This window comes from Aedes aegypti, chromosome 3 (genome assembly GCF_002204515.2).
Source record: "Aedes aegypti strain LVP_AGWG chromosome 3, AaegL5.0 Primary Assembly, whole genome shotgun sequence".
Lineage (NCBI taxonomy): Eukaryota > Metazoa > Arthropoda > Insecta > Diptera > Culicidae > Aedes > Aedes aegypti.
In genome coordinates, this window is record NC_035109.1 from 309,025,783 (window position 1) to 309,053,054 (window position 27,272).

General features: G+C 34.9%; 1 protein-coding gene across 2 annotated transcripts in view; it reads right to left on the minus strand.

Annotated features, from left to right (window-relative positions):
* LOC5575216 (orexin receptor type 2) overlaps positions 1-27,272 on the minus strand; it is a 641,361-nt gene that overhangs the window by 343,083 nt on the left and 271,006 nt on the right. For both annotated transcript variants that reach the window (XM_021850013.1, XM_021850012.1), the window contains exon 4: positions 12,252-13,199. In XM_021850013.1, the coding sequence (XP_021705705.1) occupies positions 12,252-13,160 (909 nt within the window). In that variant the 5' untranslated portion in view covers positions 13,161-13,199. The remainder of the gene's footprint in view (positions 1-12,251; positions 13,200-27,272) is intronic.

Genomic DNA, 27,272 nt, shown 5'->3' on the forward strand with positions numbered 1-27,272 from the left:
AACTAAAGCGAAGTCAGAGATAGCTTTTCTTTGCTATGTTGGCGGTGATATGGATCACGGTTGCTAAGCGTCCTTTGATTAGTTCGTGTTACCGCATTTGGAACGCATGTGAATAAGATTTGCACGTTAAACACAAACAGCAATATTATTGCAATATAATTGGCAGCAATCTATTAGAATACAAAAAAATGGATAAGAGGCCTTATCGGAAATATTATATAATACAATAAAGGTCTTGTCTAGTACCGAGGGCAAATTTGGTAACATATGAGAGAAATATATGATTTCCCAGCCCGACCAGCGGATTACAACAGAGTTGTATCCGATTTTGTTACTCAGTTAGCGCGTTTTTGGTATCAAAATATGTTATAATTTTGGCTGTAACTGAATTATAACAAAATTTACTATAAGCAATAGCTCTCAATGTTTTACAACAAATCGTATTATAATTATGTTTTCAAGAGAAACAAATTTGAAACAGCTTTTGTGATTATAATCGATTTTGTTTAAATTATGTTATAATTTCCTCCATCAACTCGATGTGCTTTAAACAAAAATAAAACAAAATTTGTTATCTGTAACAAATCTTGATAAAATTATGCTGCAATTTTGTTGTAATTCACTGGTCGGGATATTTTACAAATTTCTTAGATTCTATGTATTACCATTATATAAATCTCAGGACTGGTAGCTGGTCTCTTTTTTGAATTGGAATCTATTATGATGCAGGTCCCTAAAAATAACCATCTTGAATAAAAGATCTCTAAGTTGTTTTTTAAATCTAATCTTCCGAGACACCATTTTCTCCAATTCTCGATGTAATTGTTTGTAATTCTCGGTAGACAAATTAATCAAATACCCAAATTCCCTGCAGCTCGTAATTGTCTGAATCGACAGTTTACCAAGGAGAGGGTGTTTTTTCAGTTCTCGTTGATTTAAGAGAAGTTAAAAAGGATGATGTTTATGAGTGTTTAAAGTTTGAATCAAACTTTTTCGTTAGTTTGCCGTTGCGTTCTTCAGAAAACATTTTTAAAAGCGCTACTGTCACCCGAAATCATCCTCGTCGTGAATAGTGCCACCGCGGCCGTCACCAATCGTTACCGGAAGAACTACGTAAGCGACTAATCCCGTCGTAGAGCACCAAGAAGTAAAACCCATTTAAGACCGAATAAACCATTGTACAACGTGAGTACAACGCTATAGTAAGGTTCCCATACTCCGAAAGCTTCCCCTCGTCAGCACGCCCTGTGACCCGGAATCCAAAAGAGGACTTGAGAGCCTAAGCCGCGGGCAGCCGTTGGCTCAAGATCAGCATCCTGGGGTTTCCGTCAGTTCCTGACTGGAGCTTGGCTAAGATTTTCACCTGGTTTTTCCGTCATTACTAAAAATAACCTTTGTATGGTTCGATATTATGAATGTCGACGTACTGTTTGAATCTTCTACCAATACGTGATACCGTAATTCAAAACTAAACTATGTAAGAGGAATGTTTTTTTCCCTTATCCATCACCGATGAAAGGTGTCTCTAAAATCTGTTTCTTCCCTCACTAATAAACACCTTTCCCGTGTGATTGAATGTAGAGGTATTCTCGGTCTCTAGAAGCAATAATCATTACTCACTAATATTCCCTCCCTTCCCAATTGGCTGTTAAGATTTTGACGGCGCCGTTCTTGATCAATAATATGAGCTCTGTTAAAATGTGCGCTTTGAGAATGAGCGAAAAGTTCCCTTCTCTTATTCATTTGGATTGAAGTTCAATTCTTACCATTTCCAATCAAGCACGAAGTAGCAAATAGTTAGTCTATGCCATGCTATAATTTGAAGATTTTAAGCGAAATCATAAGTTTTTCTTAAATTTGCTATCACGTGGGTGGTCCCATTCCCATGGGCTGAGGGGTGGCCTGATTAATATAAAAGTTGGGGTTTTTTGCCTGGGTAGGACAGTCATATTTTTGATCAATACAGTTTGTTTTGGTACGTTTTAAGTAGTTTGTACTTTTGTCTATGAATCTTATTTCGTATGAAATCCATTATAAGAGTTTTGTTTAAAATTCTTTCATATGATACATTGTAATTATCTAATTACTTCGTGATGAGAAAAAAAAAGTTTTTGATCAATAACTCATAAAAATATTTCTTAGGATAGGAACAAGTTATTTATTGTAACATTGGCATAGTAAAAGTATACAACTCACACATTAGAAAATTTATTTTATGTGCGTTCAATTTTCCGATTATATGTTTCTACGTTTCTTAACAGATTGGACTCGGTGTTGCTTCAAGTTTCTCTAAATTGGCTTTATTCTCATAACTTAGCCGGTTTAGTAGTAGACTTTCTTAAGGCTTCTTTTGATTTCTTGATCATTCATCGAAGTAAGCTCTGATGTTTGAAAAATATCTGAAACTTTATTTTTAAACTAATAAAGAATTCCTGCAGGAATCCTGAAAATATCCACGGAGAATCATGAGAAGGCAAAAGAGAATTACGCCAAAATGCTAACTTCAGGACAATTTTTTGCCAAGAAACATCTCAAGAAAACTGGTTGTTAACATTTTAGAGCAATAGAGAAAAATAATGTTTCTAATACTCACCATCATGCACAGGTAATTTATATTTATTTTAATAACAAAATATCATCAAAATGCGTGAAATGAGTTTTAACGCCTAATAAACACTTTACAGTAATAAAACACTTGAATGAATTATTGAAATGCATTTGGAAAGCATCACTTGGAAGAGAAATAAGTCTTCACGAAACATTTCAAACATTTTATAAATACTCAATATACCGTTGTTTGATCAAATTTTGAATAAAATTGTTCCGTTTGTGCAGCTTTGAACGTGACCGCAGTTCTGCAAGTCCCAGCAATGGCTGCTTAACATATTTAATAGAGTAAAGTGGGGCAAAAGTTCGAGTGGGGCAAGAGTTTCATTTTAAGATTTCTAGCTCAAATCAAATCAAAACTTAGAAATGTCATGGTGGTTCGAATGCTATTCAAGTAAGAGACTTTCACTCCAAATATCATAAAAATCGATTGAGATTTGGAAAAGTTATGGCTATTTGTTGTTTTCCGACGTAAATATTTTTTTTTTTTTTTAAATCTTTATTTGAGTGTATTTTAACGCACGAGGGCTAGTTCTACACTTCGACGTAAATATTGTAATATATAGTCAAACTTTCGATGCATGGAACCAAATGAAGATAAAATATTTTTCAATTTTTTATGTAAGGATACTTTGACGTGTATTAGTTTGTCCATAAAAAGTTGGAATCAATTTTTGGCCCATAGCGGGGCAAAAGTTCGAATCTGCGGGGCAAAAGTTCGACCCATGTTTAAGTCCACGGAAAATTTTTCAAATCTCCTGAAATCTACATATTATCTTCAAATTTAGCGAAATTTGCCTGATCGTGCGAAAAATGTCACAAAAATTTTACATTTTCACTTAGTTTTGCGAAAAACTGCTATTTTTTGGGTGTATTACAATTAACCCTGTTTTGGGCATTTTTTGATGAAAATTTAGTGTGTATTTTTCGGCAAACATAAGTTTACGGCTGGTATAAAGTATGCCTGGCATAAAAGTATTGATATTTTGTGTTTTAGCCAACGAACTTTTCCCCACACATTTTGCCCCACCGGTGGGGCAAAAGTTCGTTTAAGACAATCAATTTTGAAACTGTTATAACTAAAAATGGGTAAATATTTTGACACAAGTTTGTTCAGCAAAGTTATAGCCAATATATTGAAGGTTCGCTGTATAGTATTTGTTTTGTTTCATCCGCTGTTATTTTCCTGGAAACTTTGATTATACCACTAAGGTCGAACTTTTGCCCCACCTTACTCTACATTAGATTCATTGCAACATCGAAAAAAATTCTGTTCGATTGCGAGCAGTTAATCGATACATTCTTGCTTAATGGAAGAAAATTAATCAAATTCAATGTTTTATACAATTATTCCAAACAGCTATTATGCCGAACGGGGAGACCCTTCTGAAATCAGATTTTTTGTGTCTCACAATAAATGTTTGTCATTTAATTTCATTTGCAGCATTAAATAGGGGGAAGTCCTCTATGCCCGGACAGTGTGAATTTTCCAAGAACGAATAATGATATTAAGATTTCAGTATTCCAGGATTATACTAAAACACATTTTTGCAGTGTATACAAACTATGACGTTTTCATGTCCAAACGTAAACAAACAGTAGTTGTTAAAAGATCCATTTTGATACAATCTACCAAAAAAAATGTGAAACGATAAAATTTCATACAAGTGTAGCCGCAAAGGATTCTTATGATTTTATCAGAATTGTCTCCGTACGTTGACTTCAGTAAGTTTTGCATCAATCACAATGCAAAATTTATTAGAAAATGTAGACTTTCAAAGAAAAGCAACCTTTTTTTGAAAACCATTGCAGGTCCTCTATGGCCGGACAGTGAAAATGTTAACCTAATAACTGATATCTAATTTTTCATTCACTTTTTCATAATTGTAGGGTACAAAAGACAAACAGCAACAAAAATAAAGCATAAAAAAATAAGGCAAATGAGCGCACGAGAAGTAGCCACAAGATATAATGTACAGTCAGCTCTCCATAATTCGATAATGTAGGGACCATCGAGTTAGGGAGATATCGTGTTACAGAATACTAAACCAGTGCCAATATGCGACTCAAGGGACCATCGAGGTAGCCATGAACATAAAATTTCACTATGGTTCTCTAACTAGATATTGAGATAAGGAGGTCGAGTAAGGGAGAGTTGACTGTACCTAAGAGCACACTTCAACCTTCGAGCTGACAAAGGATTTGTGAAGAACTATAAACGCATTGAATTTCCGAGAACATTTTCATCTGAATACAAGCAACCGCTAATACAACATAGACTGATATGGCGAATCGATCTATGGTGCTGATCAAAAAGGATTTTTCGGAACTGACATATGATATCGCAGATCATGCAGATTGAACCCACAAGGCATGTACTGACATACGAAGCACCCTTTGGCATTTCTGTGGGTTTGGTGAAAATTTTGATGGTGAAAATCATAGTGTCCGGCATAGAGGACACATTTTACATCCACCATGAAAATCAATTGTAAAGGTTTATGTTTGTTCTCCTGTGAGTTTTTACTTACAATAATGTTAATTTTTTATACCAAAAAGTGTCCGGGCATAGAGGACTTCCCTCTACTTCCGAATGCCTATTTCAAGACAGCCAATCCGAAATTATATAAACTATTAAATAGAGGCTGCAAATTGTAGACTCATTAGTTTTAATCCATCATTAAAAAAAAAAACAAAGGCTACAAAAACAATAATGGATCATAAAAAGGTAAAGTTCTTCGCGACACACATTAGTTACCCCGAAATCTTACGTTATTTTATAACAAATGTGTAACTATACTGAAACTACTATTAAATTATACTGCTCTCAATTTGACACATGGTAACCAAGCACAAACACCATGCTGTTACATACATAAGACTTAACAATCTAATTGTGACCTAGTTTTTATTCGTTTCTTTGCAAACAAATATTCACCTTCAATGCAACTCATTCATTTTGACAGTTCTAGGCTAAGTTACATTCGAGGCACAATGCAACAGCTATGAGGCGATCCATTAATTACGTAAGACAATTTTCAGGGTTTTTCAACCTCCCCTTCCCCCATGGTAAGATTTTTTCTATGAAAATTAAAAATAAATTGTATGGCGCGTGAGAAATCTCAAACCCCACTCTCCCCCCATAAACCCTTACATAATTAATGGACAGCCCCTATGCAGTGCCAATACAACTTCAAATCACAAAGGAACAGCTTAGTTATCATCAATAAGACAACCCAGACACCTTTAGCATAAGATATATAATAAATCATCCAAAATGCAACGGCAATGTAATTAGGTTTTTTTTAAGATTTCCATTTGTAACCAGTGCTATTTGGGTTGATATGGAATGATTAATAATGTATTATCTTTTGTCATTTAAAGTGAAATAACAGTAACACGGTGTGCCAGAAATCGTTATTAACAGAAAAAAAATGTCCAAGAATTTGGCACCTACCCTTCGAAAGATATAGTATTCAAGCATCTTCTACGTGAATTTGAAAATATTCTAACGATGGAATCGAAAGTTATCGTGATTTGAAGGTTTTGATCTATTTTGCATGGGATATTCACATGCTTATTAATATTCCTCAACGGTGCATCATTATTAACTTGTCAACCACCAGCTTTGCAATAAGCATTCAAAACATGTGATATCCAAGCATTTTCCTTGTAAATTTGAAATCATTTCGTCGAGAAAATCAGAAGTTACAGTGATTTGTATAGTTACCATTATTTCTAGTTAGAGCTTTTTTATGGCTTTGTTATATTAATGCACAGATTTTATAAATAAAAATGTCCATACGACTGACACTCGGCATTCAATAGATGTATTATTCAAGCATCCTCGCAGCTAGTTCGAGAATACTTTATCTAGTGACAACATAACTAAAGTACTTTGAAGTTTCGGAAGTATATTTTGAATGATTATTAAATTACCATGTTCAATGCTTTTACCACTACTAATTGCAACAAATTTTGTCGATATGTAGATCAATGTGATTTAATAGTGTGATTGACCGCCTACTGTTGGTTCTCCGTAATTACAAAAGCAATACATGCACAAGAAACCGACTAATGCTACTTAGGATTAACCGCAGCACTCTTAGTGTGTAAGTAATGGAGTTCTCATTCCTTGTACTAAGCAACACCGCGTCCTGCTGCTTCCGAATACAGGTCAATTGGGGTTATGGAATAAATATTTATGTGTTACTATCTTTGAGGAAATCGTTGGATTCCTCTGCACTTCCACGAGAAGTCAATGGGAGTTTGGAAAATTGGAAGGGGTTATATTACAGATTCGTCTTGGTAAACAACACACTTAATTACAATATAGTCCTAGGGATCATCACATCATTTTCATTGGTTATACCTTGTTATACCTCCCTCAAAACAAGATGAAGTCATAAACACAATGAATAAAATAAAATAAAAAGTTGGGAGACCAATGAATTGTATTTTAAAGCCTCTTCAATATATATTTATATGCACAAAACATGACTGAAGAACCAATATAACGATACCTTTGATGACGAACCATTCAAAGATTTTGCATGATGCAAATCATGCAGCATCAATCCAAAAAAGTAATCTATCAGTATCTAAAGGAAAGTCGACACTCATACACAGGTAACCATAAGCCGTATATCGGGCCCAATCCCCCATTTACGGCTTATTAGCATTATATAAGCCGTAAATCAACATTTTGGCCAAAAATACGGCTTATTGGTTACCTGGGTTGTATCGAATAATTCAAGGAACTAAACAAAATATAAGGCTTGTTGCATTCACATATTTTGCAAAACGTGAAACAATGTTAATTTATACAATAAAATCCTACTGACTTTTAATTGAACAAACACATATATAAACGTATCCCCTTTGCTGTCATGAATAATATGTGAACCATCATATTTAGCTTATTTAAAATACTAGCCTATAACGATCTCACCAGTTGATAATCCAAACTCGACTGAGCAACAAGGTGCCACTTTCAAATTATTCAGTTTCACCAATATGCTTATTTGGGCCATAACGAAACACTGCCCCGCAAAACGCTGAAAATGAAACAAAATTTACAAAAACGAATCCATTTGCTTGTGATTTAACGAAGCACTGGATTTCTTCAATGAAAGATACAAGTTGAATGCAAATCTGTTATGTTAATTTGTGTCGCAATTATCAAATGCGTGTTGCAAACACTATTTTAGACGATTGAACAAAAAAATCTTAATGACTCCAAAACTTCGAAGTACTCTAGTTATGTTGTATTTTTATAAAATACTAGTGGTCTCGGCAAACTTCGTCTTGCCATCAAGTAGGCTGTTGAAAAACGCTATTGATCGTCCCATACAAAATGACAGATTCGTTCACGCTCGTTTTTTCAACTTTCCCGGTGAATATCCTGGGGTTTTTATAGACACAAACACGTCGGGACCCTTGACGAACAAAACGGAGATAGAATCATTTAAATCCGTTGAGCCGTTTGTAAGCCATTTCGTGACATACAAACACCACTCCATTTTTATTCATATAGATTCTCAAACTAACTGCGGAGATAATTGACTACTGTATCTTTTGTATGCTGAGGGTCAGTCGTATAGTCAAGACGGGGTTGGTGGTCTGATGGCTACCGCTTCTGCTTCATATGCAGAAGGTCAAAGGTTCAATCCCAGGCCCGTCCCTTTCCTGGTACTTTGTAGTTGTATATCTCTCACTTGCTTCTATCTTCCATTCTAAATATATCACACTCAAAACTATTCGTTCATAGCAAAACGCTAGAACCAGAGACGGACAAGAAACCGTTTCCCTAACGCTTCCTACTTCCACGCGCACGCCTTTCTTACGCCTGATATATAGGCAGTCTGCTAACCACAAAAGCAAACCTTTCTGCCATGCCTTTCCCCCAATCCATACACTCCCGCATGAACTGACGTGGATGCAGTGGAATATACGGTCTACGTGGGAGTCAGTTCAATGCATCATCAATTCCTCCCCCTTCCCCTCATTGGTCTGCATTCTGACGTGGCAGGTGCCATTGTTGCCTAAAAATAGAAGATTACCAGCACTTATACACTGAGGATGCCTGTTAGTCCCAAGCAGTCATTCGGTTGGTTCCTTGTGTAAGTGCAGCTGATCTGGCGATACTGGAGTGCATCCACGGGCGGCCAATCAAGCTCAAGCTCAAGCTGAGGGTCAGTCGTATAGTCATTTTTATTTGTAAATTATGTACACTTTCATAACAAAGGCATATAAATAAGCTCTAATTTAAGGTGAAGCGGCGTGTAACTCAAAGAATCATTAGAATCATCATTGATGTAATAGTAGTAGTGTCGCCTTTCCATGTATATTTTCAAAACAAACAAACAAAAAATATAACATTTGTGTTTAGCATATTTTTATGTAAACACATGGGAAATTTAGTAGATTGACGAGTATTGGAAATCAAAATCAACTCTTCAATCGTACATATCAAAAGAAAACATTACAATTTAATGAAGGGCAACGGAATTTCTCTGTTTTTAATATAATTTATCGCATATTTTTGTTATGCATCGGTTCGGTTTATGTTTGCAAGGGATGACGGTGTTGCCAGGTGATTGGTGACAGATTTTTCTAGCAATTGTTATATGCTTGTTTTCGGAACATTTGCTGCATATTATAAAAACTTATCATTTTGCAAATAGTTTTCCATCACAAGATCACTGATTTAATAAAATTTCAATGATTTTTGTGATCAATTCACATTAAATGCTATGATTTTACAGATAGCAACTCTGACATCACTGCGCTCAACGATCGCGATGGTTGTGCACACACGATAGACGCGTCCCGACGCATCCCGACGCATCGCACTGTGGAGCTTTTCAATTATTTTGGGTGGTCGAAATTGATAAACTCTTGGTATGATTTTATGCTTCGTAGAGATGTTTTTTTTGTAATTTGAGAGAATCGAAAAACAAACAACGTATGAGTTTCAAGTTTCTATGCTTTGTCCAACTTTTCCGTACTGAAAATTAATACAACAGGAAAAAAGTTGGATATTTTAGACTATAAACACAGGCATGTCTCAGTGTGCGGTGGCGGCGTCGATTCGCAGCAAGTGAAAACCACCGCCATAATAGTTTTGAGTGTTGCGGTGGATTAAACTTTATAAATACTTGTTTCCCGTTTGAAATGTGTTCCTTTAAGGAAAGTGAATGAAAGATTTGTTTACTGGAAGTGTAGTGAACGCAATATAAAATCTAAAATACAAATGTTTGCTGCAGAATTACAATGGAAAAGGTAAGCACCTTCTATTCACAAGTGCAGTTGTGTGAGGCAATGAAATGCGGCATAAAATCGGAGATTTTTTTCGAGAATATAAATCTCATGTATATTGTCGCTAAATTGATGATGCTGCATCTGAAAGTGTTGTTTATATATTGAAATACCACCTGAAGCATTTTTCTTCGCATAAATTATCCATTAAGTCAGGTGATAAGCAGTTATATTTCATCGATGCTGCCAATACCAATACTATCATAACAATATGTTAATGATTTTGGAAGAAGCCATTTTGTGATGACGCACCAAAAGGCCTTAAGGTGAAGACGAATCGAAGCCAAACCTTAAAATTTCAAGAGCACAAATCACAAATATCCGTTTAAGCTGAAAATTTAATCGATTAGTGGTGGTGGTGACCAATCGATTAAGTTTTCAGCTCAAACGATTGCACGGTTTTCTAGATTTGTGGTCTTGAAAATGTTAAGTTTGGCTTCGATTCATATTCACCTTGAACTTCATATAAATAATCATAAAAATACAAATCACTGTAACTTCAGATTTTCTCGACCAAATGATTTCAAATTTGTAGAGAAGGTGCTTGGATATCACATGTTTTGAATGCTTAATGCAAAGCTGGTGAGTACTTGGCTGGTTTACAAGTTAATAATGATGCACCGTTGGGGAATGTTTATAAGCATGTGAATTTCCCTTCCAAAATAGCTCAAAACTTTCAAATCACGATAACTTTCGATTCCCTCGTTAAAATATTTTCAAATTCACGGAGAAGATGCTTGAGTGATATATCTTTTGAATGGTGGGTGCCAAATTCTTGGACATTTTTTTTCTGTTAATAACGGTTTCTGGCACACCGTGAGTTATATAGCTGAAAGCTGTTAAGGCCAAATAAAAAATCAGCTAAAATCGCAAAATATTCAAATGCATATGTTGAGGTGACAGTGCTAACTAATATTTGAACAAGGGAAAACTTATACAAAACATTATTTAAGGTACCGCGGGGCAAGTGGGAACGAAAAAAACGATAGTTCAAACAAATTGTTCAATAAAATTTTCAAATGGCAATATTTTCCAATTCCAACAACACAATCACATTTTGGCAACATATTTGGTGGTGTGTGCATGAAACTGATCGAATAATTTCGAAATTGGGAAAACCTTAGAAGAAAGTTTTAGAATGAGCCATTGGACGCACTTACCTCGCTAAACGGGGCAAGTGGGACACATCCATTTTCATGCGTCAATCCGCATCAGTAAGTCAACCATTACAATAATAGGATTGAGAAATCATAGATTTTTTATTTTAAGTACATATATGATGTACATAAGGGATCAACCATAAAATACGTAACGTTTTAGGAAGAAAACCATTAATTAATAGTATGTCACCTCACATTCAATATTTAATGAAAAATCCTCAATAAAAGCTTAAAGAGGAATTAAACATGTTCAAAATATATCATTTATAAGTTGTTAATTAAAATGTAGCACATAAACAATCAATAATTGACGAAATTATAAATATGTTTTATTATTATTTATATGCATGGCAGATAACCACTTAATGGGGTGGAATTGTTTTCCATCACTACTTAATTTGGTAGAAATAACAAATAAAGTTCAAATAAAATAGAAAAGTAATCGTTCTAATGATGCATTTCAAATTTCATTTTTGTGTTTGTTCAATTTTTAAATCGTATTTCAAAAATAAAAAATAATAAAAAAAAAGAAGAATAATTACACTTTTCTGCTCCCTCTCATGCAATTATGTAATTTGAGATTGATCTTTTTTGATGAAAATCATTTGTTTGAATGTTTTAGTGCTACTCTCTAAGAAAATGTATGAAACGTATACGAAAAGTTTTGACTCTGGTTTTTATTTTAACAGGTCCCACTTACCCCGGGTACAAACATATTTTAGGGTAAGATAGACCATCTAAAACTTCATATGAAATGAAAACAAAATACTGGTTTACCGTTAGCAGCATGTAATAATACTTAAAATTGTAGCTTACAGATGGAAATTCGATTAATAACACATTTAGTTTTTATGAGTCAATGCAAGACGTGAAACGTGTCACAATTTATTATGCAAGTTGAAAATGGCGCTGAACCGACAACTGTTACATGAACCACATGGTAAAAAAATAACAATATGTTTAGTACTAAATACATTCCTAGTCATTGTATCTTCGACTTTCTAGAAGAATACCACATGAAAATCTTTTCCTAAGTGAGCTATGACGAAACGCCCCACTTACCCCGGATTCTCACTTGCCCCGGGGTACCTTAAATTTCAAAAACAAGTTTTGGCCATCTCGATGCACCAAACACCCCTTAGTGCATCGGATACAGGTACTCACCAGCCCCATTATGAACACGACCGAGTGCGATGCAATCAGGATCCATTCGGCCGTCGACGGGTAGATATAGTCCATCAATAGCTGCCGGTACTCGTCGTACGTAAGATTGCAGTACAGGGGGTCGCCCACGCAGGTCACATTATGATCGATGAAACAGTTCTCGTTGTACTCCTCGGTGTCGTACTCCTCGTCGCACAGGACGTCATTATGGTTGTCCAGGTTGACGATGGTGTAGTACGGCGTGACGACGGTCTGGTTTCCGTCCAGACCTGCGGCGAGGGGTGATTTAGTGCCGTTGTTGACCAGGGCACAGCTTCCGGAGCCTTGCTCCGCCTCTGTCCCGACGTTGTTTCCGTCACGACAAATTGCGCCATTAAAATTTGACGTCGTCATCGCTGGTGGCTTTCCCTCGGAACTGGGTTCTAAAGACCGGTCGATTCTCACACTCATCGTCGAAGCTGACAACGACTTCAACGATGGCGATGATGATGATGATAATGATAATAATGGAGATTCTTGCACTTTAATTACATCGCGCTTCACCAGAACAGCCAGTCTGGGTCCAGAGGGGCCACCTTCGAAGCTGGGACCGGTCGGAGTCGATGATAGGTTTTTCAGGACACCGATGGTTGCTGGCAATGATGGTCCTGATGCTGAACTTAACGAGTTTGTTGTTCTAGGATAAACCATGGATCGATTCGCCCATCTGACGGCATCCTCGTCCAGGGGGATGAGAAGGTTCTGTGTCCTTGGCGTCCACCAGGGTCGGTAGGAGTTGACTCGGAGCTGGTGCAACGGGGACTGTTGAGCACTGTTGTCCTGCTGGGTGTCGCCCACACTCAGGAAGGTGAACAGTGCCAAAAGGAATAATTGCGAGGATGCTAGTGCTGATGGTATCGCTCTTGCCATGGTGATGATGACGATGGGTTTGTGGTGGAAGCTGGGAAACTGCAAAAGAAGAGAAGAGATAATCAATTTATGTGCAGATTCGTATTTATTGATATTTAATTGAAGATAATATTATTTCCATTTCAATTTCCAACGGGTTATCAAACCACGCAAATTATCGTTCCCTTTTACTGCGATGTCGAAAATATTTTCAGAGTCTGAAACGTGATATAATTTGGAATACTTGCACTCATTTCAACATTGACATATAATATATAAAGTCTGTTCCACTTAGAATATGGCCAAAATGAGTTATTTTTGCAATAGGGTATAAAGTTACAAAAAATCTGAGCGCGTCTTTTACTATTATGTACCTTTTCATTGATCATAAAACATAAACGAAAATAATTTATCAGCTTTCTGGTTCAGTTTTCATTTTTTTTTCAAATTTACATCTTCAAACTCTCATTATCAGTTCTTATGCCTATAATTATGGTTACATAATATTTGCAAAAAAATCATAGAATGTTTGAAAGAAGGGTAAATTTTTGCTAAATACATCAAAATCTTCAGCGTAAAAACTTATTCCAATAGCGGAACTCAAAAGACGAATTAATATTTGAAAGAAGGGTTATATCTGGATAAATAATAGAATACTATTGGCCATATCTTTTTTAATATGCTTAAGTTTATTCAAGAGCATATGATTGTTGAATAAAATGACATTTTGTGTCAATTGACTCCACAACAAGTCTGATGTCATCAGAAAGATTCGATAGAAACGTAAGAACGAATGTCATCTTAAGAAATTCTTGGTTTCAGACTCATTATGCTAAACGACTTTATGCCAAATGACCTACCACCATTCATATTCATCAAGTGAACCAGTAATCAGTAGCTTATGCTTATGCAAGATCAAACAATAATGAACTATTGTGTCGTGAGTTCAACGCCTGTCTATGATTATTCAAGTATTCCTTTGACTTTAGAACTTCCAATCTTCATGCCTGATCAGTGACCTGTCTAACGTTTATGAATAAGATTTACACTCAAATTTGGTCAATAAAATATGTACTATCAATGTTTCAAGATCAACGATTGTTTGCGGTCACCCACATCATTTTATCAAAGGTCAAAGTTTTACAGGCGTAACCTGAGTTCTTTCGTAGGTCCATGTATAAAACTCATACTCAGGCAGACTCAAACAAACATACTTCAGGATTGTTCAGGAACTCCATTGAGTACAGAAAGACTTTTCAGGTAGAATTTCTGCAATAGTTTTTAGGAGAATTTCAAATGAAATTGCTATGCACTTGCTGAAAATCAAATTATTTCCTGATTAAAATCCAAGATAAAACTTCGAAGAAAATATTTAGGAAACATCTTCTTCTTGGCATTAACGTCCTCACTGGGACAGAGCCTGCTTATCAGCTTTGTGTTCTTATGAGCACTTCCACAGTTATAAACTGAGAGCTTCTTTGTCAAAGTTGCCATTTTCGCATTCGTATATCGTGTAGCAGGTACGATTATACTCTATGCCCAGAGAAGTCAAGGAAATTTTCATTACGAAAAGATCCTGAACCGACCGGGATTCGAACCCAGACACCTTCATCATGGCTTTGCTTTGTAGCTGCCGACTCTAACGAGTATACCCCATTAGGCATAAAGACGTTAGGCATAAGGACGTTAGGCATAAGTATGTTAGGCATAATGGACGTTAGGCATAAAGACATTAGGCATAATGGACGTTTAGCATAAAATAACTTGCGTGTGTGTCATTCAAAAACTCTTCTCATATCGAAAATTGTTCGGGTCCATTTACAAAATCCATTATGTTGATGGGGGTGGGTGGGTGTCTTTAAGATGTAACAGCTCATAAAAATAGTGGGTTGATTGGTTGATTGTAAATTGCAATTTCCGGTGTTATGGAATTCGACAATAAAACGATTATCGCAAGATATGGAAGAAGATTGTTATCATGGTCATTGTTATCATTCTAAAGTCCATTTTTGTAAGTTTTCATTTTTATTTGCAACTAGTGGTCCCGGCAAACTTCGTCTTGCCATCAAGTAGGCTGTTGAAAAACGTCATGGAACGCCCCGTGCAAAATGGAAGTTCCGTTCACTCCTGTTTTTTTTCAACTTTCCCGTTAAATATCCTTTGCTTTTTATATACACAAACACGTCGGAACACTTCAGGAACATAACTATGGAAGAATTTTCAAAATCCGTTAGCCCGTTCTCAAGCCATTTCGTGACATACAAACATCATTCCATTTTCATTTATATAGATGAGCAAGTGTTATTTATTTCTTTAGATGTTTAGTTTGGTGAGTATATGCCATTTTCTACATATCTCTTACATGTTTGCGTTAATTCTAAAGAAGGGAAATCATCCATATAATTATTAGTACTTATAATGCAAATAACTAACTTGAAGACAGCAATCTAGAGTCAAGTCAAAAAATCATGTTATGATAGGTGACATTATCTTGAACAATAATATTCTGGTAGTGTGACGCCAATAAGAGCGTAACATTCCCACTCCGAGTCTGCTCGTCAATTTAATGTGGTGAAAACAGTTCTTTTGCCTCTTCTGCCAACAATTTTTGATGGTTATCAAACAATTTTGATCAGCCATATTTGAAAGCATTGCCAAAAGCACCTTGAAAATATTTGAAATTAAACTTGATTTCAAGACAATTTAACGGTCAAGCTCAATTTTAACATAACATAGCGTTCAGCATTAAGCATGGCGTTCATTTTATAAGGTACCGTGGGGTAAGTGGATACAGAAAAATCAATAGTCAACTTCATTTTTATGTACAGCTAACGTTCCCAAGTAACACCGAAAACATAAATCCAAATTTAAATATACACAGTTTGTCCTACAATGATTGCTAGAAAGTTTTTGAAACATGTCATGTCTCACGTAAGTCGCTATTTTGTTTTGTTAAACCTTTCAATATTGAACTTGAATGGAGATGTTCTACTAAGGCATATAATTTGTTTTGCAATACAAATCTACCATTTTGCTGAAAATGTTCTAATTATGTTTAGCATGTTTCAACCATATTATGTTTTATGTTTGTCTTTTTATGTTTATCAAAACATGTGTTTGGTTATATGTCTTATTTCGGTTGTTTTAGACATGTACGACAAATAAACAGTCTCAATATGTCATATTCATGTTACATGTATGTCATAATATATACTCTTTTCAAACATGTTCTGAATAAACAAATAATGTTTATTTTCAGTCACATATAAGTTTTTCTAGTTGTCTATAAAACAAATGCAACAAAAGTGACATTTAATACTTTTGATAGCATGGATGATACACTGCCGGCCAAGAAATTCATCATATGGTGTTCACTTTTTGTGAAAAATTGTAGGAAAAATATACAAATACTTACAAAACACTTCATAGTCATTTGGTATGGGAGTTTTCCGTCAACAAAATTGTTCTTCGAAAGCATCATACTGATTATACTATTTTATTTTGGGTACAAATCAACAACGGTTCGTGAGATTTGAGAAGCAACTTCCATGCTGCAACTTCCATTTATGCTGTCATAGTCTAGTGATTAATCAAACTTATATCACACTGTAAATTTATGATCATACTAGTTGTCTCTGAAAACTTTTCACTGCCTTGAATGAAACAATAGCAAATGATTGGCAATGAAATGTTTGTCTTTTCCCAAAGCATAAGTCATGCAGTGTGTCTAAGGGGACCATCTTTAATTTTTTAATTTAATTTTGAATATTTACAATAACGATGAGATTTTTGTTCTAAAGCTTTGAAAAAAGTAATAATAGTTCAGTAAGAGTTCAGTGTATTAGTAGAAAAAAAATAATGAACTAATTTGCAAAATGTGATGATTCCTTTTTGGAAATATTTACTTGGCTTGATGTCGAAAAATGTATATTGAACGATTTTTAAGGGCAAGGGAATTGATTTTTGCAAAGCAAAAGTGCATATTTCACCATAATTTTTGATTCGCATATTAATTTAGTGTTAAATAACAGTTATGCAATCAAAAATAAAGGCTTGTCATTGTTTGCACTTTTTCATTTTTCATTGTCGACCATCCAATGCATTTCCACTACCAAATGTTCTCAGTATTTTGTTGCGTTAATGGTTTGTTGGACAAACTATAATACATAATTATGTATACCTAAACCCATATAATACATAATTTTGACAACAAAAATATGTAGCACAAGCTCCACCTTCTGCGCTTTTCCAGTCATATATAAGTATGAATTCTAGTTTTTTCGCTATGAAACAGAACATTCTCATTAGTCATATTGAAGTCATTGTGATTTATATGAGACATGTTGTGTTACTTGGGTTAATAATGTAATTCAAACTTTTTTCTGTCGATGACAAATGAAGGACTATTATACTTTAAATTGACAATTATTTTAATTTTTCTGATTGTTATGTATGGAGCATGAGGGACTTGAATATTTACGCCAAATGATCCACACTATGGTGGGGTAAGTGGATCACCTATAAAAAAAACTCTATTCCCAAAACAAATGTGATGTAATCATGTATAGTAAGAATGATATTACTGCCATTCTTGTTATATTTGCCATGTTATGTATTTTGATAACTTTATAATAAAAAAAATCTTTATTTTATCAAAATATTATGAAAAATATTTGTACATTAGTTTACGCTTATTCGAACAAAAACAAACACTGTAACTAGAATATTTTGGAGAAAATTCATCCAGTTTATATACCTGAGTTATACAAAAGAATTGAGGACTATTCCTAACGATGTTTTCGAAAGACACTCGTAGTTTAAAAGTATTAATTACATTTACTTTTGTTTAACATACTGAAATCTTTTTATTTTATTAATGGACATATTTATTTAATCTGTCTAGAACAATCGATATGGTCAAAAAACGTACGATACTATGCTTTCATCTGTAGGATATGTACATTTTGCGCTTATGCATTTTAGCTAAGAAAAATCACGGAAAGTTTTGTTTGAATTTTTCATTTTTATTTTTTTTTGTAGTAGAAAGACTGTACAACACTTTTAGGTGAATTAATTGAAATTTTCTCAGGTCAATTTGGCAAATTCAATCTAGGAATGAAACATGTAAAAGGAAAACAACACTTGATGGCACTAAAGCTTATTCAAATCCGCGAAAGTAGCCTGCCAATATTTGATAACAATAGTTGATCCACTTACCCCATCCCATTAAAAAATGCGGGTAAGTGTACCATGACCAATTTATCTGTATTTATTTACAAAAAATACATTATTTTCATTGTGATTCATACAATAAGAACTGAAATGTTCACCATGTGTTGAAAAAACTAATAGTATTCGATTTCAGGCACAGATACAATGGATTTTTTATCGACAGAAAACAACTTTAAAATGAATTGTTATTTGCAGTCAGTAAGTTTACTTGTATTAGTGCACGTGTAGTATCAGTTTTGCTGTAGTATTAGTGTATACGTGAGAATATAACCTAAAATGAAGCAAAGGTATGAAAATATTCGAAATATTAAAGTATTTTTTCTTATTACGGACAAATGATCCACTTACCCCACTGCTACACTTCCCCCACGGTACCTTAATGGAAATATTTACATATACAATTCCAATAACTATTAGAACAGAAAGAATCCACAAAATAGCATATTATTGGAAGACGGTGCTTTTCTTACAGTCATTAAAACCGTAAAAGTATAAAGAACAGCCTGTGATTTAAAGAAGGGAAAATGTATGATGGAAGTATTAAGAGCAAAAGTGTTAATAAATTTTGAATAAGTAAGTCTCGAAAGAATAGTTTAATTATAAAAGAAGAAAGATTCACAACTATGGGACGACTGCAAGGCAATCGTATTTCAAAGGACACAATTTTGATCTTTGAAGCCCTCCACAATTACCAAAAAAAGGTCAGCTCACTTTTCACACACATAATTTCATTTTTTGAATATTGAGAATTAGGCCCATCGTCCATTATGCCTAATGTCTATTATGCCAAACATCCATTATGCCAAACGTCCATTATGCCTATCGTATTTATGCCTATCGTACTTATGCCTAACGTCGTGCACCCGACTCTAACCACTCGGCTAAAGAAAGCCCATTCAGGAAATATCATGGAAAAAAAAAATACTAGGAGATGAAATTAGCAATAACGATTTTCAGCAGGTTGTGAGCCATATATTTGATTATGAATGTGGTACACTATGGATCAGGGTTCTGAATTTTCGTATCAATGATGCGAAATCTACGATTTTTCGCACGTAAGAAGAATGCTTTTTTCGCTTCCTCGCGTGAACATCTTTTATCGCTCACACTAATTTTCCCTGGAGCTACGATGGAGGATAACCGAAAATCACTCCACTCTGTGGATAATTTGTTTTTCACTCCATCATATTTTTCGCTCACCAACTGCTCCCGATAATTATCAATATGTAGATAAACAAAAACTAGTGCCGGCGACGGGATTTGAACCTAGAACATTGCTAAAAACAACCGCGATGCGTGCACGCTACCATGCTACCACACCAACTTGACGAAAGGGGTGGTTAATTTGGTGCATAAAAGCAACTGCTGCTCGTGGCGATGGATACAGGATAAATTCTCCATGGATCGGAGAAAGAGAAAACAAAACTTCTCACAGCTGCGGAAATGAGCAATTATCTATTTTCGCTTTGTTTTGTGGACGGATAAAATCGCAAGGCAGCTGATCGCTGAAAATTGCTGTGAGGGATAAATCCATTATCGTGAGAGTGAGTGAGAATTCGGAAGCCTGCTATGGATACATTGAATATCACACTATGAAGTTGGATAGTGTTAAATTAGCTCCATCCCATTACCCTGAACGCCATTACCCCGAACGCCACTACCCCGAACGCCACTACCCCGAATGGGTCACTACCCCGAAAGCCATTACCCCGAATGGGTCATTACCCCGAACGCCACTGCCCCGAATGAGCCATTGCCCCGAATAGTATGAGATACAGTACAGTATCTTGTTTTGCGTGCAAAAATGCGTCTCTAATGAAGGCTGGTAATTAATGGCACGTAAAATTCGTCGGTAAAATGTTCATCATATTCATTATTATTATTTTCCCTTCTTTTATATGCCAGCTATTCTTTCGAAATATCTTGATGGCAACTATATTCTTTCCATTCTTTCTGAGACAGTGCCTGTTTATCAGCTAAGTGGGCACCTTCGCAATTCAAGGATTCATTCACAAATTTCATTTCGCCAAAAATTGCCATTTTTAACACCTACCCACCCCCTCGTACTTTTTTTTTTGTATGGAAATTCTACATATTGTGAATGGGCTGTAACATTTTGAGGACAACCGCCCACAAACTTTTTTGCTCCCTTCAGCGTTACGAAATTTGTGAATTGGCTTTAATAAAATAAGCCTTTTATTGACTGAAAGGAAATCAAATCTATTACCCTCAATATGGTGTTGCTTAACAGATACGTAATCACCGGTATTTGGACTTGTTGGTGGTGTTCATATTTCAATTTTGTTTTTGAACAAATATTTTTCTTTCTTTTGAATATAGGTTGTGTCATAGCATCACGTTGTTACAGTGATCATTCACGTCATAGCTGCAAACATTTCACCAGAAATTTGCCCTTCTTTTTTAAATAGGCTGTTCTTTCACGATTTTGTTGGATAATTCATTAATATTTCCATATAGAACAGCTTTTTATAAAGGAATATATCTTGAAGGCATTCACTAAAGTGATTCCTGCTATAATTCTAATCGGAAATTTTCCCTTTCTTTTATCTTCTTGTATTAAAACAGACAGGTCTCTTATGGATTTACTCACCACTTTTCTGCCATCATCATTTCTTCATTATCTTGAATCAAAAAAATATTTTTTGTGGTTGTCTCACAGAAATTCAAATTATTGATCCCACAAATCAACAAAAGTTCTTACTGTAGCGTCAATCAGAGGCCGCCGATTTTTCTAACATGTACAAGTGTACAAGTGCGATAGCGGAACGGTCTTCTATTAGAACAACACTTACAGTGACTATCTCAGGGTGAACTTCCATTACCATCGTTTACGAAACAAAATGTTTAAGAAGATGTTAATCTTAATGCCCGACACCTATAAAAATGAGTAAAGGAAGTGGATACCGACGTCCAATAACAGACTTTACTACATCCTAATTTTGTGCATATTAAAGCTATCCTTCTCATAATAAATAGGGTCCTAAAGCCCTGTCCCAATTTTAGTATCAAACGCTTAAGTTTAGGGCAGAAACACATGTTTACTCAATTTTTAAATGATTTTCATTGATATGAGTACATAAAACATTTTTCTATGATTTTTGAGATTTTGTCACGCCCCTTGGTTTAAACTCAAATTTTGGGTATATTTTGTTTTCCGTGTCCCTTCCGAAATGTCAGATAGGAACAACCCCAGTGTTAAAACTATAAGCCCTGTGGCAATTTTGTCGAAAAAGTGAATGTCAAACATGATCACAATTGTCAAGGTTCATATTTGGAACTATTTTTAAAATTGAATTTTAAATAGGTTATAGCCGTTATTTGAGCTGGAAAAATTGCTAAAGTAGTTGCAAGAACATGCTCTTTTGTATTATTAAATAAAAACAAGAATTCATTAAACATTTTAGGACCCAATTCACCCTTCTTTTCGAAATAGGCTGTTCTTCAGAGCATTGCAATGTGGCTGTGTGAATCTTCCCAAAATTAGAGGACAAAGCTTAGTGTGTAAAAATTATTTGCTGAACAACTAGCTGCTTTTTTTATCTTCTAATATTTGAAAAATACATTTTTGACCCAAACTCGTGAAATACTCAAAAGGAATCGTACAATTATCTCCCCACTCTCTAACTAGAATATGTCTCAAAATGTTATCCATTCGGGGTAATGGCGTTCGGGGTAGTGACCCATTCGGGGGTAATGGCTTTCGGGGTAATGGCGTTCGGGGTAGTGGCATTCGGGGTAGTGGCGTTCGGGGTAGTGTCATAGAATCGTTAAATTTGTTACACCACGCATTAAACTTTACTAACTGCCCTCATGAAAACCAAATCAAATTTATTCAGAGCAGATAAATTTCATGAATTTCATTACACCAACTTACACACCCTCGACAACAGTCCATTCTAACGCAAAACCATCCCAAACATCAATATAACAACAGCGCTTCCTCGCCACGGCACTCGGCTGGATAAAAATGCATCTTATGCCGGTCAAGCTCCCCAAAATCCATCCTGACAAAAACAATCTGCCGACAAGCCATAAATCAGCATCCCTCCCAGAAAACTTAATACTGCTTAGCTTAGCGCTTTGGAAATGGACTGAATCGGGACGGACCTGCTTTCCATGGACCTACACTTAGTTGTAAAATATCCTAGCATCACAGTATGAACAAATTCTAAATATAGGCATATCTACATGGCCGTCCTTGTTCTCCTCCTTCGAAATTTACCGCAAAGATGAGTTCGAGTCCTGGTCCTGACAGTTCGATACCGGCAGCGCACGTAGGAGTTACAATGCCAATGGGTTATATTCTTTTGAACAATGTTTAAGATAGATATAATCGTCATGTTTTATAATTGAGCAATTCTCGTTGAAACCAGGCCGCCATCGGCACCCATCATTAAAATTCCAATTTTATGTCACTGATCGCTAGTTTTCGATATAACTTAAGGGTGGTCCTTTCGGTTTTCTCAAATTGGTGGACCCCTCGTACGCCAGCTAGCTAAACAGTTTGCGAAAAAGCCCATTTTTTGATAAATCTTTGGTATTTCTTCACGTGATATGTCTCATATTTCCCTTGGAATACATAGGAAACTTAGTGGCATCGTATAGAGAAAGGATATAGCTTTCGTTTGAAGTTAAAAAAAATTTGAGTGCTATCAAGGTGAAAACTCAATCTACTACTTAAAACCAAGATGGCGTCAAAATCCAAGATGGCCGCCAAATTTTTCACTCAATAATACTCCTATCCTTCATCTCACACTCGAGCAATACACCAACTATTGAAAATTTGTTTTATTGTTGTACAAAAAATGATGTTTGCATTGATTGCGTTGCGTCAAAATCGTAGAACATGACTTAGAAAATCGTTCATTTCATAGGGTAAATACCATTGCTCACCTAGTTTCTGTAGCCTATCTTACGCAATTTTTCATCAGCTTTTTGATGATGATCTCAGAATTGAAAACTAGCGGTGCGCTAATGGTGAAAAAACGATTTTTCTAACAAAATCAAAAATGGCGGCCAAATTCAAAATGGTCGCCAATTTTTTTTTAACTTCAAATGAAAGCTATATCCTTCTCTATACGATGCCACTAAGTTTGCTATGTGTTCCAAGCGAAATATGAGACATATCCCGTGAAGAAACACCCAAGATTTATCGAAAAATGGGCTTTTTCGCAAACTGTTCAGCTAGCTGGCGTACGAGGGGTCCACCAATTTGAGAAAACCGAAAGGACCACCCTTAAGTTTTATCGAAAACTAGCGATCAGTGACATAAAATTGGAATTCTAACGATGGGCAGGCTTGATAATTCTCCTCAACATCATCAGAGTTCGGTGACATACTCTAGAGCAGCGTGCTACCTTTGCCTCTTTGCGAGGGAGCGAAAAAAAGCTAAGCAGAGAGGCAACGAAAAATGAGCGAGGGAGATGCAGCACAAAAAAAACGAGTAAAATTCCATCAAAAAAGGGTGCTCTCATAACTCCCCGAGGACTGTCTGTTCGGGCGGCAGACTCGAGAGTTCGTTTGAAGAGTGAGTGATGGTGAGCATCGCAACGAGAGAGAGAGAGTGGCTGAAAAAATCCTTGCATTTTTCTGCACTCTCACTCGAATCGCTTGAGGATCTGTGTTGAAAATTTTGAGTTGGGCGCCTTATTTTTGAGAAGGGCGTATAGGAAAATGCATAGCAAATCTTTAAAAAACTGTAACTCGAAAACGGTTTGTCCGATCGATTTGAGATCTTCTACAAAGTTTTAGGTATTGCTTAGGACTATATGGAGAAAAATATGCACGGTAGAAAAGAGCTACAGATTATTTTTATTTCAAAAACAACATTTTAAAATCGATATTCTCCAGAAACGCAGTTTCGATTTTTTTTTATTTTTGAATATGTTTTAGGGGACAACTTATGTGATTTATTGCACAATGTTTCAAAATCGAAGAATTATGGACAAAAAAGTTATGATTTTTTAAAACATTACAGATTTTGAAAAAAAATCGAAATAGAGGTAAACAATATTTTGTTATGTGATTATTTGAAAGTACAGAAAAATTGCAATCGAAAAGTACTTGAGTAAATTTTTACTAGGTTGCATCAATTTCAAGATATACTCATATTTATATAAAATTTTCAAATAAAAAAAGTAAAATAGGCCCTTTTCAAACATATTTCGTGTTTCTCCATTCCAGAAATATTTTATTTTGATTTAGTGAATCGTAACTGAATTGTTTATTGTTTGATCAAAACCTTTATACTAAAGTATTTAAAAAAGTATGCACGGTAAAAAAATATAAACGAAATTTTCAAATGAAAATTTGAAGTTCATTGTTCTTAAAAAACCGCAAAATTGATGTTTTTAATTTTTGGATATGTTTTGCAGCATATTGTTTGTAATTTCTTGCACAATCCTTCAAAACGGAATTTTTTTGGATAAAAAATAAATTATTTAAAAAAATAAATAAAACGAATTTATGTAAAACGATATTTTTGGTGCGTTTTTTTGAGTACAGAAAAATAACTATATATTTTTAAATATGAAAAATTTCTATCGAAAAATACTCAAGTAAAATTAAGCTGAGATGCATCACTTCCGAGATATACACGGTATATCTAAACGTGGCATTAAAAATGTGATTCTATCACAACGGTGTACTTTTGGTCCCCAGGGCTAAGCCAGGCTAATGGCCCTCTCATCGCGGCAAGATCGTACAACCATGGAGGAGGAGTTTGTTTTTTTTTGTTTTTTTTTTTTTATATATATACTGCAATTTTATTTCTAACTTAAATTTGTGTTTCAGAGATAGGGATAAACGAGTGATATTTCTAAGTACCTTGAACTGTTTTTACACTTGAAAATAGTTGGTTAAGTTCTTGTGCAATGATATCATATTCCTCAGTTGTTGAATAACAAAAGAAGATTTGTGTAAGCTGCTCTTCTTTCCGATTTTGAGCCCAATCATATAGTTCCTTAGCATTTTTTATCGGACTGGCTCTGGTAGCCATACGTTTTAGTGTCCCTCCTATGGCATCGCATGGCCCTTTTCCATGTGATGTTGCAAAAAAAAAATGCTATTCAACTTCTATATCATATTTGATTTTAAACTGCCAAAGAGTTGAAAAGTTCTTCCTATTTTTATACTGTGGTGCAGCTCCGTCAGACATAAAATATATCTTGTTGACAGTTAATTTGTGATCCAATCGCAAAAAATCTATCATTTTAGATATGAATAAGTTGACAGATACAGAATCGTGGCGCAAATCTTCTGAAATTACAACAAAACTTAAATGATTGACTTTGCCATCTTGACCATAATATATTACAAACGGATGCAAAGTAGCTTGATAAGCATTCCAATGATGGCTTTGAACTTTATATTGAAGAATAAATGTGTAGTTTTCCGTGTTTTACCGTGCACTCTTTTTTCAATACTTAAGCATAAATGTTTTGATCAAACGATAAACGATTTAGCTACGATTCGCTCAATCAAAATATTTTTTTTCTGGAATGGAGAAACACGAAATATGCTTGAAAAGGGCCTTTTTTTATTTGAAAGTTCTATATAAATATGAGTATATCTCGAAATTGATGCAACCTAGAAAAAATTTACTCAAGTACTTTTCGATTTCAATTTTTCTGTACTTTCAAATAATCACATAAAAAATTATTTTTTTCCTCTATTTCGATTTTTTTTAAATCTGTAATGTTTTAAAAAATCATAACTTTTTCGACCATAATTCTTCCATTTTGAAACATTGTTTAATAATTCACATAAGTTTTTATTCATATTCAAAAATAAAAAAAAATCGAAACTGCGTTTCTGGAGAAAATCGATTTTAAAATTTTGTTTTTGAAATCAAAAATAATCTGTAGCTTTTTTCTACCGTGCATATTTTTCTCCATATAGTCCTAAGCAATACCTACAACTTTGTAGAAGATCTCAAATCGATCGGACAAACCGTTTTCGAATTACAGTTTTTTGAAGATTTGCCCTGCATTTTCCGATACGCCCTTCTCAAAAATAAGGCGAGGATCAAAATGGCGGTCTGAAAGTGCATAATGGCATTTTTGGTCATAAAGAATCTGTATGCAAATTTTCAGGCGATTCAAAAATACAAAAATAATCGGGTTTGCGAAACGGCGTGGAACCGCTCAGAATTTTAAAAATTCGATAGCCCGTCTCAAGTGATTTCGTGACATATAGATAGATAAAAATAATCCAACGATATACCCTAGTAATGAAATTTCGCGTAACTTTTCAAAAGAACCTGTGTTACTAGGAGAGATTCTCTCCTCTTTCGCTTTCTATTAATTTTGACATTGCACTAAAACTTTTGGAAAGTTGCAACAGAAGGGGATAATGTGACTTAGTTATTGATTAAAGAGAAACTAAACAAAAAGAGCCTCTCAATGTAAGATTGGTCCTTTTGAAAAGTTACGCGAAAAATGTACGTCACATAAGAAGCACAACTTTAGTGTCACTATGATCAAAACAATAAGAAGGCCGTTCGTGGGTTTTAAGAATGTTCGGCAAATTTGCTTCTGTTAAGAGCCAAAAAATGTGAAACACTGTGATTTTTTTTTTGTAGTTTTCAAACCAAAACAATACGAAGACGAAGAAAACATCAAGCTGAAAAAATAAAAAATGACATGACTTCAAATTTCGAACAAATCTTTCAAACCCCAAATAGGGGTTTGCTAGTATGGGTCTGTAATATGAAGAACTGCAGTCAGAATGTTGTTCAAAGTGTGATGCTGATTTTAAGGTGACCCAAAGACAACGTTCGTTTATATGGAGTTTACTATGTGAAAATTTTGAAAAAAGATACAACACGTTGAACATACTGAGTTTGTTTTTATCTAGCTACAAGTGGGATTTTAGTATGAC